The sequence below is a fragment of the Amblyraja radiata genome, chromosome 27 (genome assembly GCF_010909765.2).
Source record: "Amblyraja radiata isolate CabotCenter1 chromosome 27, sAmbRad1.1.pri, whole genome shotgun sequence".
NCBI classification, from domain to species: domain Eukaryota; kingdom Metazoa; phylum Chordata; class Chondrichthyes; order Rajiformes; family Rajidae; genus Amblyraja; species Amblyraja radiata.
The window spans coordinates 10791788-10806626 of NC_045982.1; the positions used below are offsets into that span (position 1 = coordinate 10791788).

Consider the following 14839-nt stretch of genomic DNA (forward strand, 5'->3'; position numbering starts at 1 on the left):
GTGGGGGCAAGTTGAATTGACCTAGGATTAGTGTAAAATGTGTGGTTGATGGTCAGCACAGACTCAGAGGGCCAAAGGGCTGTTTCCATGCTGTATCTCTCTGTGGCCTTATGACTCTGAAACATTGCGTCTTGCCAGCAGTTTGTTGCATTGATTCTGTTGGTGGAAATATGCATTCTAGTATATTCTGGGTCTGCTAAACAGTAATGTAAACAAGTGGGTTTTCAACATTCTTTCTAATCTTTGAACAGCTGACCGGAAGAAAGCAGACTGCACTGTGCACATTTGATCAGTAGAGAGCAGTACCAATCAACCAACATAACTTCCGTACAAAGGTTTGGGAAATGTGTAGAAACATAGAAAAATAGGTGCAGGGGTAGGCCATCAGCCCCTCAAGCCAGCACCGCCATTCAATATGATCATGGCTGATCATCTAAAATCAGTACCCCGTTCCTGCTTTTCCCCCCATATCCCTTGATTCCTTTAGCCCTAGGAGCTAAATCTAACTCTCTTGAAAGCATCCAGTGAATTGGCCTCCACTGTCTTCTGCGGCAGAGAATTTCACAGATTCACAACTCTCTGGTTGAAAATGTTTTTCCTCATCTCAGTCCTAAATGGCCTGCCCCTTATTCTTAAAATGTGACGACTGGTTCTGGAGTCCCCCAACATCGGGAACATTTTACCTGCATCTAGCCTGTCCAATCCTTTAAGAATTGTATATGTTTCTATAAGATTAAAATATTAAAGTATTAAAATCCAATAAACTGCAGATGCTGGATATCTAAAATAAAAGCAGATAATGCTGGAAATACTAATAGATAATGCAGGTCAGGTAATAACCGTGGAAGAAATAGATTTATCATTTGAGGTTGAAAATCCATCATCAGAACTGAAAGAAAAGAAAAGAAGCTTGTTTAGTTGCAGGAAGGGTGGAGAAAGGATTAGGTCTCTGATAGGGTAAAATCAGGGTGACCATAGGGATAAGAACAAGGTTATCAGGTGATTAAATGAACTTGAGCAGTTAAATTGTGAGGACATAGACAAAATAATGTAGAGAAAAGAGCATGGGAATTGTGAAATGCAGAGCAGGAGGACATCCTTTGCAGGTCATTATGGGTATGTCCTCTACTCCCAGAGAAAAAAAAGATGATATAACAAGCCAAGCCAACGTCTTGGATGGACAACAGATATACCAAGAGACACATACTCCTCTCTCCTTTCAGCATTTCACAGAGACCTTCATAACTCACCTATCTACTTGCCACACTCTCACTTGTCTCACTTGCCACACCCTGTTCTAAGCTAAACTGTGTAAATGCAGGTGGTTCAATTATTTACCCTTTCCCCACTATTCATGGACCTAAACATAGATTCACGAAAAGCAACTATTAATTTGCACTTCTTCTACTCCAGTGTAGTCAGTGCTCAGTGTGTAGCCTCCTCTACATTGTTGAAACAAAACATAGATTGAGAGATTGCTTTGTGGAGCGACTGCTTGCACTAGGTCCGCAGACATGGCCTGAAGCTTCCAGTTGTTTACCATTTTAATTCAACATTCCAATCCCAATCTGATATATATTTATGTGGTCTCCTGGAGTGTTACAAGAAGACCCAAGATAAGCTTAAGAAACCACACCTCACTTCTGAAGAAGGGTCCCAATTTGAAACGCTATCAGTCCATTTCCCTCCACAGATGCTGCCTGACCACCTGAATTCCTCCAGCAGTCTCTTTTTACCTCAATTCCAGCATCAGCATTCTCTTATCTTGAATTATCTTAACTTTAGATAACATACTCTTATTTCCTGTGTATATAAGAACTATTTCTGCCTGCCATTCTTTTTCCTTTCTATTTTTTTGGTATAATCTGGCCTACTAAATGTGCTCCATTATGCCAGCACCACAGTATATACCCATAGTACCTTATCCCATGTGCCACGCGGTCACTATCAGAGAATTTCCCTTGATTTCACCCGTCAAGTCAAACCTATTTCTCACTTTCTCACGACTAATTAACTGCTTCTTAATCCACACGTGCTGCCTGATGTGATTAGTCTTTTCCCAGCATTTTCCATTTTCTGTTTTTTTTTGTCTGGCCCACCTGGCAAGTTCTACCATTTTACCATTAACAAATCATTACACAGACCTAGAATCATAATGTGCTGATAACTGTCCCTATTAAATCATTTTGACTTGTCCTATCACATACATTCCCCCTTTGTTCTACACATCAGGATTCCATCTACTCTCTTACTGAAAACTAACTTGCCTGTCTCACTTTTCCAGTTTTGATGAGGTGCAGATCCAAATCGTTAATAGCTTCTCTTTTCACAGATGCCGCCTGACCTGTTGAGTTTTTCCAACGTTTCCTTTTGTGATGGGATATGGTCTCTTTCATTTCTTACACTTGAAAATCAAATAGATTCATGGGGCTGTATGATTTACTCCTTTTTCCAAAAATACTGAGCATCACAAAAGCAGATGTTTAAACTCTATGAGGGTTTATTCAATTTCCCAATCTTTTGATATAGAATATTCATTGCACATTGGACAATCAGTGATATAATTCTGAATAAAATGTTGACTTTTGTACTTGAGGTTTCTTTGATTTGAAAATAAGTGTAGACTCGCTTAAGCTCTCTGCAATAAAATGTTTAAAATAAGCAAAATATATTTATTCATGATTAAAAAAATACCAATATAAAATAATAGTATAGGTGGCAAACAACAGTTCAGGGAAATGTGGAGTAACGGATATAATGCGGGCAGTAGATCAATAATGAGATTGTGTTATTAAAGTGGGGACTGGGTAAGCAACAACGAGATGTTGACAGTATTGATCAATGAGTGAGCAGTTAGGGATAAGTGGGTGAGGACGTGGGTGAATACTGAGGCGGCAGGTATTCAAGTTCAAGTTTGCGTTTATTGTCACTTAACCAGTTACAGTACAATGAAATTTGAGTTACCCTACAGCCATACTAAGTGAAAAGCAACAATACACACAGCCACAATAATAAAATTTAACATAAACATCCACCACAGTGGAATCAACATTCCTCACTGTGATGGAAGGCAATAAAGTTCAGTCATCTTCCTCCTTTGCCGAACCCTCCGCACTTGCCGCTGCCGATGGTCCGATGGTCCGATGTTCAAACCCTCGCGTCGGGATGATTGAAACTCCAGTGTTGGGACGGATCGGAACACTCCGCGGCCTGGAGCTCCCGAGTCGGCCTCTTCTTACCGGAGACCGCGGCTTCACGGTGTTAAAGTTCACAGGCCTCGTGGTCGGAGCACTTTCGCTGGCGTTCCTCGGCAAAGGATCGCCCACTCCACGATGGTAAGTCCGCGCCGCGCCCGCGGCTTGAAGCTCTGGGCCGGCCTCCAGGAAAGGCCGCACCACTCCACATTGTAGGCCAAATGATGTGTGTGTGCTGTGGGTGTGCAGTGAGGCACAGTCAGGTTGGTAATATGTGTGTGTGGATCAGGTGAGCGGTTGAGTAGCAGAAATGCTGGTGGCTGCTCTTCACTCGGTGTAAAGCATCTCCAGCAGCAGCTCACTCATATCGGCTGCTCCGATCACTGGCCTGAAGAAGAGTTCTGTTATGAGATCATTGCTGATGGTTTTTAGGGCAGAGACAGTGAGTAAAACACGAGCAAAGCGACTGTTGTCCTTGGAAGGAATGGGCTCCAGGACCTTATGGAGTGCCCCCTGAGCTTCCCGCTGAAGGCTTTCAATGTAATCAGGTGCTTGGAGTCCAGGCAGGTCTATAAGAGGCAAACTCACAAATAATTGTAATCAGTTACAAAACCCAAGCAAACAATTAAACTAGAAGCTACAAGTGTACAAAGAAGCACAGCATTTTCAACATACACTAATATTGAAAGGAGATACAAGAGACATGTTGGAATCTGGAGTCAAATGAACAAACTGCTGGAGGAACTCAGCAGGTTGAGCATCATCCATTGGGGGAAAAGACATCAACATTTCAGGTGAAATTCAGTGAAGACCCTAAAAGTCTTCAGGACTGAAAGTGGATAGGGAAGACAGCCTGTACCGTCAATATTGAAAGTATTAGCCCTTTGTGTTGTTTCATAATTAATTTAACCTATCCAAAATAAATATTACACCCAGTTGTTTAGTTTCCATGACATTCTGCGATTAGTCATTTAAATGTTTTCCACTATCTAACCCTCAAATCCAAAACACAGCCCACACTCAACCCACCCTTGGGTTAGGCATCACACAAAAGGTTCATAACCAGAGAATCAGCAGTGTGCTCTGGCTGTGGCATTCTGCTGGTTATGCAGAGGAGTTAGAACTCCAAAAGTGGTGGAAATCTTGAAAAACAAAGAAAGATTGGAGGCACCACAGAGGTGCAGAAGGTAGAGCTGCTGCCTCACAGCGCCAGAGACCCAGGTTCAATCCTGACCTCGAGTGCTTTCCATGCGGAGTTTGCACATTTCCCCCCCCCCTATGAGTGTATGGGGTTACTCTGGATGCTCCCGTTTCCTCCCACAGCCCACAGACTTGTGGATTTGTAGGTTAGCTAACCTCTGTAAATTTCCCCTAGGGTGTAAGAAGTGGATGCAAAAGTGGGATAACATAGAACTAGTGTGAGCAGGTGATCAGCGTGGACTCGATGCGCTGAAGGGATTGTTTCCACGCTGTATCTTTAAATTAATCTAAAGAAAAAAACTGCCAGAAATTTTGAACAAATAATCACACACAAAAATTGTGATTACCTTTTTAAAAAATTCACTGAAAGTTTAAGGACCTCAAGAATTGTAAACCCTGGTTGGTTCTCAAACTGCTGCTGATGTTTTACTTATTGATTACGACACTGAAATAAATCATTCAACCCATCATATCCATGCCACTCTCTCAGGAGAGCAATCCCATCCCATCCCCTTCTCAGGTTTTCCCCATGTGTCTCTGTCCTATTCTCTCTCTCTCTAGCACATACACACACAAATGTCTATCAACTCCATTTTGATTCATTTTGCCATTTACCCATACTAGTTTAAAATAGCCAATTAACCTACAATGCTTTGGGATGTGGGAAGAGGCTGATGGAAATTCACAAGGAGAATACATAATTTCTACACAGACAAAACCAAACCCTGGTCCCTGGAGCTGTGCAACATTGCTACCAGCATTACTGTCACAGAAAAATTACTCTTAGGTTCATATAATATACGTTGTGTAAATATGTCACCATTACAATTCTTTTAGTTGAGTACATACAGTAATTAGAATAAAATCAGATGGCGTTTAGTTACCAGGATTGAAGAGGAGTGCTCCTTTCAGATATGCATATCCTGTTTGACTCAGATCCAAGCACCAGAACTTGTGCAGCCAAATTCTTACTCTCTGTACACCAGCGAGTGTTGGCTGTCTCCTTTCCTCTGCCCCTGTCTTGATCAGGTCTTGCCCCTTCAGCAAGATTCTCTTCAGCATGCTGTGGCCTGGGGTCTCTATCACATCGAAGCTCACCCTCTCCTGGGCCAATCCCAACAAAAACAACTGTATCCAGCAGCTTTCCAGCAACAATAATTGATCTGCCTTGGGAAGGTGGTGGAATAAAGGAAGGTTCTTCATAAAGTTTACTGTCTTTACCAGCACATCTGATACCATCTGACAGGTAACCTGTGGAGTTTTCAAGCAAACTGTCCGCCTAGTTGCACAGGGGCAGCTGTAATGCGAGAACTCAGAGCAAATCTTCAGATCGCTCTGCTGGCTCAAGATGGTTTTTAAGATTGCGTTCTGTCTCACTCCAGAAACACATTGGCATTTATTGAGCAGAACATTAACACAAGCCATAATCTCACTGCCAGGCAGAAACCACACTCAATTTAGCACTGATGCCACACTGTAATGGTATTAACAGCTCAAGGCAGTTTAAAGTTCTGATTTTATCAGGAAACTAAAATCGCTAACTCTCAACACAACAAAACTAATGTTGTCGGAAGATTTGGCTGAAAGTGGATGTTTAACTCCAGCTCTCAGTACAACACTAACCGCCACAGGCACCAAATGAGCTGGTTGCACCCGACACTATTTATACGCAGTTTCTTTCAGTGACTAAATGTGACCTTGGCTTCAGGAATCACGCTGCTTTCATTGAAAAACAAGCTTGCAGTTGCTAAAAGGCCATGGAACCTGTTACTATGGTGCAGGCAAGCAGCAGATAATATTTTTCCATGAAACACCAGGTCAAACAGATGGAAGTTTATCATCAACTTGATGTCATGTACACAGACTGTAAACCATCCTGTACATTGCGCCAAGGACTACAAGAGGCCATTAACATAATCAGCCAAATCCTGTACACTCAGTTACATAAATTGATTCTGAGCTCTGCAATTAGATAAGGAATGTTGCCTGCACGTAGGTTTATAACATAATCTTGGTACAAATTGAACTTGGTACAAACAAACAATTCAACCTGAAGCCAGATAACTGAATTGATAAAGCAACTTCTCTCACACCAAAATTTAATGTTGTAAATCTTAACTAAGCACATTAGTATTAATGGCATGTGAGTCACATCATCCACTCCATCCATCCCCCCTCATAATCTTATATATTTCAATGTGATCACCTCTCATTCTTCTGAATCCAAACCCAAGCTGATCAATTGTTCCCCAAAGGACAAGCCCTAATCTCATGAATAAATCAAAAGAATATTCACTGGAACATCTTCAAGAAAGTATATCCTTATTTAAATGATGGGACAAAAACCATATGAGGAGACACAATAAACTGCAAATGCTGGAATATTGAGTAAAACACAAAGTGCTGGAGGAACTCAGCGGGTCAGGCCCGAATCTTTGTTGTCTGGCTATTCCCTCCACAGACGCTGCCTGACCCACTGAATTCGTCCAGTACTTTGTATGTTGTGCGATATTCTAAATGTAGTCTCACCAAGGTGTCGTCTCATGAAAGCCTTCAATCGTTTTAGCAGGACTTCCTTAACATTTACAATACTCCATGCCGCTTCCAATAAACTCCTACAGACACTGCATTATTTACAATATCAAAAGTGCTTTGAAAATGTTTATAATCTTACTGCAGTTAAAGATTTTTCAGCTTTTCTATTTTTCCCTGCAAAAAAGATAATTTCTCTACACAGCCTTCATTTTTGTCTCCTTATTAAATCTTCCTATATTCCTTTGCTGACTCTTTATGTCCTCTACACAGGTTATTGTGCACTTATCTATGTATTGTCAGCACACCTGACAATTACACTACGTCTAATTTATTAATATAGATTATAGACAATAGACAATTGTAAATTAATGTTGATTGTAAATTAATATTGATTTACACACTGATCCCTGAGGAAACCAACTACTTAAAGGCTGCCAACCAGAACATAAACTGATCATCTCTACTTTGCTTTCTGTCTGTTAACCAATGATCAGCCTAAATTATTATATTATCCTCAATCCCACAAAACCTTTTGTACAGTAGTTGTAATGTGTCATCTTATTGAGTACTTTATGGATAGCCAAATACAGTACCTTTGCCTCTCCTTTCTATACCTTGCTATTTACAACCTCAAGGATCTCTAATAAATTTGCTAAAAAACAATCCCTCTTTCTCAAAACTTTGCTGACTCTTTTATCTTTTGAAAAATCCGCATTATTTCCTTATTCTATAATAATCCTAATATTTCCTCATTAATGCATTCCATCTTTTTCTGACAATTGATCATCAAACTCGCTGGACGGTAGATCCCTCTTTCTCTGTCTGAGATAAACTGAGTTTCTAGCTCTGAACATTTTCAAGCCAGATCTGTAGGTTTTGTTCGGCAAAGACACTTCAAGGGATATGGGGAAAATGCATCAAGGAATATTAATATAAAGGAAGATACAGTAAAGGATTTTTCTTCAGTATGAACTCAGACTTGACAGGTGCTAGTAGATTAAATATGCCAGTTAAGTATGTGTTGATATGGCAATTACCATGGCAGAGTCCCCTCGGTTGTAAGAAGGAAACCAATCTGAAATGACACCTAACTATGTTCTCCGGGGATGCTGCCTGACCCATTGAGTTGGTAAGGCTGCCTCCTTGGTGCTGTTCTCCATCAGCCTACCCATTCCTTTAGCGTGACTTGTCAGCCTGACCACTTCCTCAGTGTGGTCTGTTCACTACGACGGGCTGGATCCTCCAGGAACAACGGAGCTGGAGCTGCCGACTTTGAGGGAATCCCCGTTCGTTACGGAGCTGGAGCTGCCGTCTGTGAGGGAATCCCCGTTCCAGCGCAGGTCCGCAGAAACAGCAGGTACAGCAAGTACAGTACCTGGAAACAAAGGGGAAGCCTCCATTGTGTCCGGAAACGTGGCCGTCGGGCAGGACTTCAGGTCAGAATGAAGCGCAGGGGACTTCGGCCCCCTCTCCCAACTATCCTACTGGCTAATGTACAGTCCCTTGAAAACAAAGTGGAGGACTTAAGGGCAAGACTGCTTTATCAAAGGGAGCTGAGGGAATGCTCTGTGTTTTGTTTCACAGAGACATGGCTCACCCCCAGCTCCCCAGACTCAGCGGTCCAGCCTGAAGGGTTCTCCATCCACCGCATGGACCGTACCCTGGCATCTGGGAAAGGGAGAGGAGGGGGCGTCTGCCTCATGGTCAACTCTGCGTGGTGTTCCGACGTGGCAGTCCTGTCCAACTCCTGCTCTCCACACCTTGAACATCTGGTGGTGAAGTGCCGTCCCTTCTACCTCCCGAGAGAATTCACCTCCGTTATCCTGACCGCGGTCTACATCCCACCCCAGGCAGATGTCCGTCTGGCACTGGAGGAGCTGCAGGCCGTGGTCAACAAACACCAGACGTCTTACCCCGAGGCATTTACCACCATTGCTGGGGACTTCAATAAGGCGAACCTCAAGAAATCACTCCCCAACTTCCACCAACATGTCTCCTGCTGCACCAGAGGACCTAACACCCTCGACCACTGCTACACCACCATCAAGAATGCCTATCGTTCTATCCCTCGCCCTCACTTCAGTAAGTCCGACCATACCGCGGTGCTGCTTCTTCCTGCCTACAAGCAGCAATTGAAGAGCGCACCCCCAAAAGTGAGGACAGCACAGAGCTGGTCGGGGGGGGGGGGGGGCAGAAGAACAACTCCAGGACTGTTTGGAGTCTGTAGACTGGGCAATGTTCAAGGACTCGGCAACGGACTTGAACGAATACGCCACAGTCGTTACAGACTTCATAAAGAAATGTGTGGAGGACTGCATCCCTACAAAAACCTTCCGAGTGTTTCCCAATCAGAAACCTTGGATGAACTTTGAGATCCGCACTCTCCTGAAGTCCAGACACAGGGCATTCACCTCCAATGATACAGTGGCCTACATGAAGACCAGATACGACCTTGGTAAGGCCATCAAAAAGGCCAAAAGGGACTTCTGCTCCAAACTGGAGGACGAGACAGATGTTCGGCAGCTGTGGCAGGGTCTGAATGCAATCACCTCCTACAAGGCAAAACCAGGAGGCAGCTCGAATGCCGGTGTAACATCACTCCCTGACGAGCTCAATGCGTTTTACGCACGCTTTGACAGGGAGAATACTGATGTGCCTTCCCGATCCCCCATTCGCTGCGATGGCATTTCAGTCTCAGTCACAGAGGCCGATGTCAGGAAATCCTTCAGAGGGGTGAACCCCCGAAAAGCACCTGGTCCTGATGGTATACCCGGTCGTGTTCTAAAAACCTGTGCGGACCAACTGGCGGGAGTTTTTACGGACATTTTCAACCTCTCACTTCTGAGGTCTGAGGTCCCCACCTGCTTTAAAAGGGCATCAATTATACCGGTGCCCAAGAAGAGTAAGGTGACGTGCCTCAATGACTATCGACCAGTGGCACTAACGCCGGTGGTGATGAAATGCTTTGAGAGGTTGATCATGGAGCAAATCAACTCCTACATCGACAAAAACCTGGACCCACTGCAGTTCGCGTACCGCCACAACAGACCAACGGTGGATGCGATCTCGCTGGCCCTCCACTCCGCACTGGACCACTTGGACAACAAAAACTCATATGTCAGGCTGTTATTCATTGATTACAGCTCGGCATTTAACACAATCATCCCCTCCAAACTGGTTACCAAACTCGCAGAACTGGGTCTCTGCGCATCCCTCTGCAACTGGATCCTTGACTTCCTCGTCCACAGACCACAGTCTGTTCGTATTGGTGGAAATGTGTCAGCCTCAATAACAATCAGCACGGGAGCACCTCAAGGCTGCGTGCTCAGCCCCCTGCTGTATTCACTCTATACCCATGACTGCGTAGCGAACCACAGTGCGAACTCCATCATCAAGTTCGCTGACGACACCACTATTGTGGGGCGTATCACTGATGGGGATGAGTCAGAGTACAGAAGAGAGATCGAGCAACTGTCCATATGGTGCCAGCGCAATAACCTGGCCCTCAACACCAGCAAAACCAAGGAACTGATTGTGGACTTTGGAAGGAGTAGGAGGGGGACCCACAGCCCCATTTATATCAACGGGTCGATGGTTGAAAGGGTCAAGAGCTTCAAATTCCTGGGCGTGCACATCTCTGAAGATCTTTCCTGGTCCGAGAACACTAATGCAATCATCAAAAAAGCACATCAGCGCCTCTACTTCCTGAGAAGATTACGGAGAGTCGGATTGTCAAGGAAGACTCTCTCTAACTTCTACAGGTGCACAGTCGAGAGCATACTGACCGGTTGCATCGTGGCTTGGTTCGGCAATTTGAGCGCCCTGGAGAGGAAAAGACTACAAAAAGTAGTAAACACTGCCCAGTCCATCATCGGCTCTGACCTTCCTTCCATCGAGGGGATTTATCGCAGTCGCTGCCTCAAAAAGGCTGGCAGTATCATCAAAGACCCACACCATCCTGGCCACACACTCATCTCCCTGCTACCTTCAGGTAGAAGGTACAGGAGCCTGAAGACTGCAACAACCAGGTTCAGGAATAGCTACTTCCCCTCAGCCATCAGGCTATTAAACCTGGCTCGGACAAAACTCTGATTATTAGCAACCACTTTCTGTTATTTGCACTATCAGTTTATTTATTCATGTGTGTATATATTTATATTATGGTATATGGACACATTTATCTGTTTTGTAGTAAATGCCTACTATTTTCTGTGTGCTTAAGCAAAGCAAGAATTTCATTGTCCTATACAGGGACACATGACAATAAACTCACTTGAACTTGAACTTGAACTTCATTAGCCAATTTTATCCTCTCATCCCCAAAATGATTCTTATTAGATTGTGTGCAGTGAAAATGGTAGATATCCAACTTTTTTTTAAATGTAAATGGAGTTGAATTAACAGACTGGTGCAACAGGTTTGAGGATTAAATGGTCCCCTTTTGCTTCAGAGTTCCTGACTTTTACTGTAAAATGACTATAATCAGTCATTGAATGAGATGCCATTGATTGCTTTCCTAAATTAAATGGGAAGGAACATGAAACAGCCGACTGAGAAACTAACCCTCAAAGTTACCTGGCCAACACTGAACACTGGAACATTGCTATGTCATCATTGGGAAGCTTATTGTTTAGAAAATACTTGAGTATGTTAACGATACAACTTTATTTATCCCAGGAGGGAAATTGATCTGCCACCAGTCATAAAAACACAAAATACCTGAAATTAAAGTGACGAGTGGAAAGGATAAAAGACCCTTCTTTCGGACTGAAGAAAAGTCTCGACACGAAACATCACCCATTGTTTCTCTCCAGAGATGCTGCCGGTATCGCTGAGTCACTCCAGCATTTTGTGTCAATCTTCAATTTTCTTGGCCTCGCTCTGGGAGTAGAAGTGGGGGCGGATTTGGACTGCAACGGCCGTGAGCCCCAGGCCGAGTTCGGCGATCGTTTGCCTGCTTCTGCCTCCGCGGGACCGTCGCGCCTCAACGCGACCACGAGGTCGCGTAATTAGCATGCCAAGGACACGTAAGTGGGACAGGGGCTTTAGTCGTGTCGGTGTTGGGCTGTAGGTGATTCAGCCCACACCACTCAACAAAGCCGTTGACTACACCTCTGTATTCAGCTGCCCCTCACTTATGCAGCCCAAAATTGCAGTCATCTGAAAACTTCTGCAGATGGCAGGAGTCTGAGTTATATCTGAAGTCCGAGGTGTAGATGGTGAACAGGGAGTGAGTATCGTCCTCTGTGGGACCCCTGTGTTGCTCACTACCATGTCTGAGAAACAGTTCTGTAGCCTGACATATTGTGGTCGTCCAGTCAGGTAGTTGCTGATCCAGGATACCAATGGATCATCCACCCGCATCTTCGGCAGTTTGCTCCCTCGCAGTGCAGGCACTGGAGAAGTTTAAAAAAAACATGACTCACAATGCTTCCCAGCTTATCCAGGCATGGGCGGAAATCAAGGGGGGGGGACACCTCCCCTCCATGCTTTGAGAGGTGGGGGGACAATCGCCCCCGTTTTGTAATCCGGATTTTGAAATTCAGTGAAAAATAAAATCTATTAATAATCTCCGCTTTCCATGAGACAGTGGGGGTGGGACTGATGATCGAGGGCGCCGACTGGACGAGAGAGACGTCGGTCAGCAGGCAATGGGGGTGGGGGGGCGGGATATGATGATTCAGCGCAATGATTGGTGGAGGGAGGTGTCGGTCAGAGACGGAAGTAGGTGATTGGAGGAGGGAGACGTCCTGGCGGAGCAAAGATCATAGAGCGGAGCTTGAATCGGCCCGTTTGCGGGGCCTTTCGTCGCCCGGCGCGGCTTAAAATCGGCCGCGGGATCTTCCACCAACCCGCGGTCAAATTACTGCATCGAGGCGATCGAGGCTCCTGATGTTGAAGCCCCTGCCGGCCGATTTTAAGCCGCGCCGGGCGATGAAAGCCCAGCGAACGGGCCGATTGAAGCCTCACGATTCGGGGCGGACGAAGCTGCTGTTGCTGTAGTTCGGAGTCAGTCACCAACCAGGTCAGCTCCCGATGCTTACGACATGTTCCTCTAGCTAATGTTGAGTGTTGTTGGACCAGTGCAAAGGCTGAAAGCAGAGTGGTTGGAGTGGGAATAGGACAGAGAATTAAAGTGATAGGCAACTGGAAGCTTAGAATTGTGCTTGTATAATGAAAGGTGTTCTGCAAATCTGTTTAAGTGATTTTGATTTTGGAAATAAATTGTCAGGGAGAAACCACTCCCTCTTCTTCAAATTATGCCATGGGATCCTTCAGATCTATCCCATCTGCATGACTTCCAAGGATGTGCAAGAAAACATTGAAACATCCATTGCGGTGTGACGCTTTTGAAGTTTGCTAGCTTTCTGCTGTTCATTCTGGCACAATCATGCAGAATAATTTCTTCAAACCTTTTAATCTCATTCCCATTTGACTCATGTCAATTATTTGACTCATGTCAATTTGTATGTGAATGCATCCTTGTACAGACAGAGACACAACGTGCTGGAGTAACTCAGAAAGTCAGGCAGCATCTCTGGACAGCATGGGATAGGTGATGTTTCAGATCATTACTCTTTTTCAGAACCTATCCATGTTCTCCAGAGTTGCTGCCTGATCTACTGAGTTACTTCGGCACACTGTGTCAATTTTTGTAAACCAGCACCTTTAGTTCCTGGTATGAACAGATCCATTAAGCCTGTCTTATCAATAGTAATGTGGTGGGACTTGTCTGACAGGTTAGATGTGTGCAGGATAAGGGGAAAAAAGTGCTATTAACTGTCCCAAATGAGCCATTCCAATTCATCTTATTGCCAACATTCTTCTCCAGACAACTTGTTGATGGATCCTTTCCCTGTCTAGTCCCCAGTGCGTGACTAAATCAACTCTCCGCCCTCCTGTGCAGATGGATTCCCTCCCATTCCTTGCATTTGTTTAACTACCATCCATGTGTTTTCATCCATCACTTCTTCCATGTGAGCTTCATCTTTGATTAATAATAATAATAATAATAATAATAATAATGGATGGGATTTATATAGCGCCTTTCTAATACTCAAGGCGCTTTACATCGCATTATTCATTCACTCCTCAGTCACACTCGGTGGTGGTAAGCTACTTCTGTAGCCACAGCTGCCCTGGGGCAGACTGACGGAAGCGTGGCTGCCAATCTGCGCCTACGGCCCCTCCGACCACCACCAATCACTCACACACATTCACACACAGGCAAAGGTGGGTGAAGTGTCTTGCCCAAGGACACAACGACAGTATGAACTCCAAGCGGGATTCGAACCAGCTACCTGCCGGTTGCCAGCCGAACACTTAGCCCATTGTGCCATCTGTCGTCCCAAGTTTAGTTCTTGAATCCCAGATTCAATGTGAAGGTTGTATTTGCTCTACACATTCCTCCACCACCACCTTCTCTCCTACTGAAAATTACCTCTCATCTTTGACCAATTTTGAGTCTGGGTAGATCCCCTTTCCAGGAACCACTGGCCGGGTTTGTTTCATTTTTCAGTAGGTCATTCTCCCTCAGTTCTTACCCGAAATGTTAACTGTTTCACCTTCCACAAAATGCTGATTGGCTTGCCGAATTTTTCAAACGTTTTCAACTTCTATTTTAATTCAACGCCCACTTGCAATTAAATTTGAAAACACACCTGCTCTGAATTATTATCTAAATGGTGGCCGACTAGGAAAAGGGGAGATGCAGCGAGACCTGGGTGTCATGGTACACCAGTCATTGAAAGTGGGCATGCAGGTGCAGCAGGCAGTGAAGAAAGCGAATGGTATGTTAGCTTTCATAGCAAAAGGATTTGAGTATAGGAGCAGGGAGGTTCTACTGCAGTTGTACAGGGTCTTGGTGAGACCACACCTGGTGTATTGCGTACAGTTTTGGTCTCCAAATC

General features: G+C 44.6%; 1 protein-coding gene across 1 annotated transcript; it reads right to left on the reverse strand.

The window, feature by feature from the left end:
• Window positions 1-2720: 2720 nt before the first annotated feature.
• nr0b2 (nuclear receptor subfamily 0 group B member 2) lies at window positions 2721-7696 on the reverse strand. The gene is made up of 2 exons (XM_033045101.1): window positions 5279-7696; window positions 2721-3763 (listed from the first exon to the last, which is right to left on the reverse strand). Exons 1-2 carry the CDS (start codon window positions 5817-5819, stop codon window positions 3522-3524), a joined length of 783 nt encoding a protein of 260 aa, XP_032900992.1. The 5' UTR covers window positions 5820-7696; the 3' UTR covers window positions 2721-3521.
• Between the last annotated feature and the right edge of the window lie 7143 nt (window positions 7697-14839).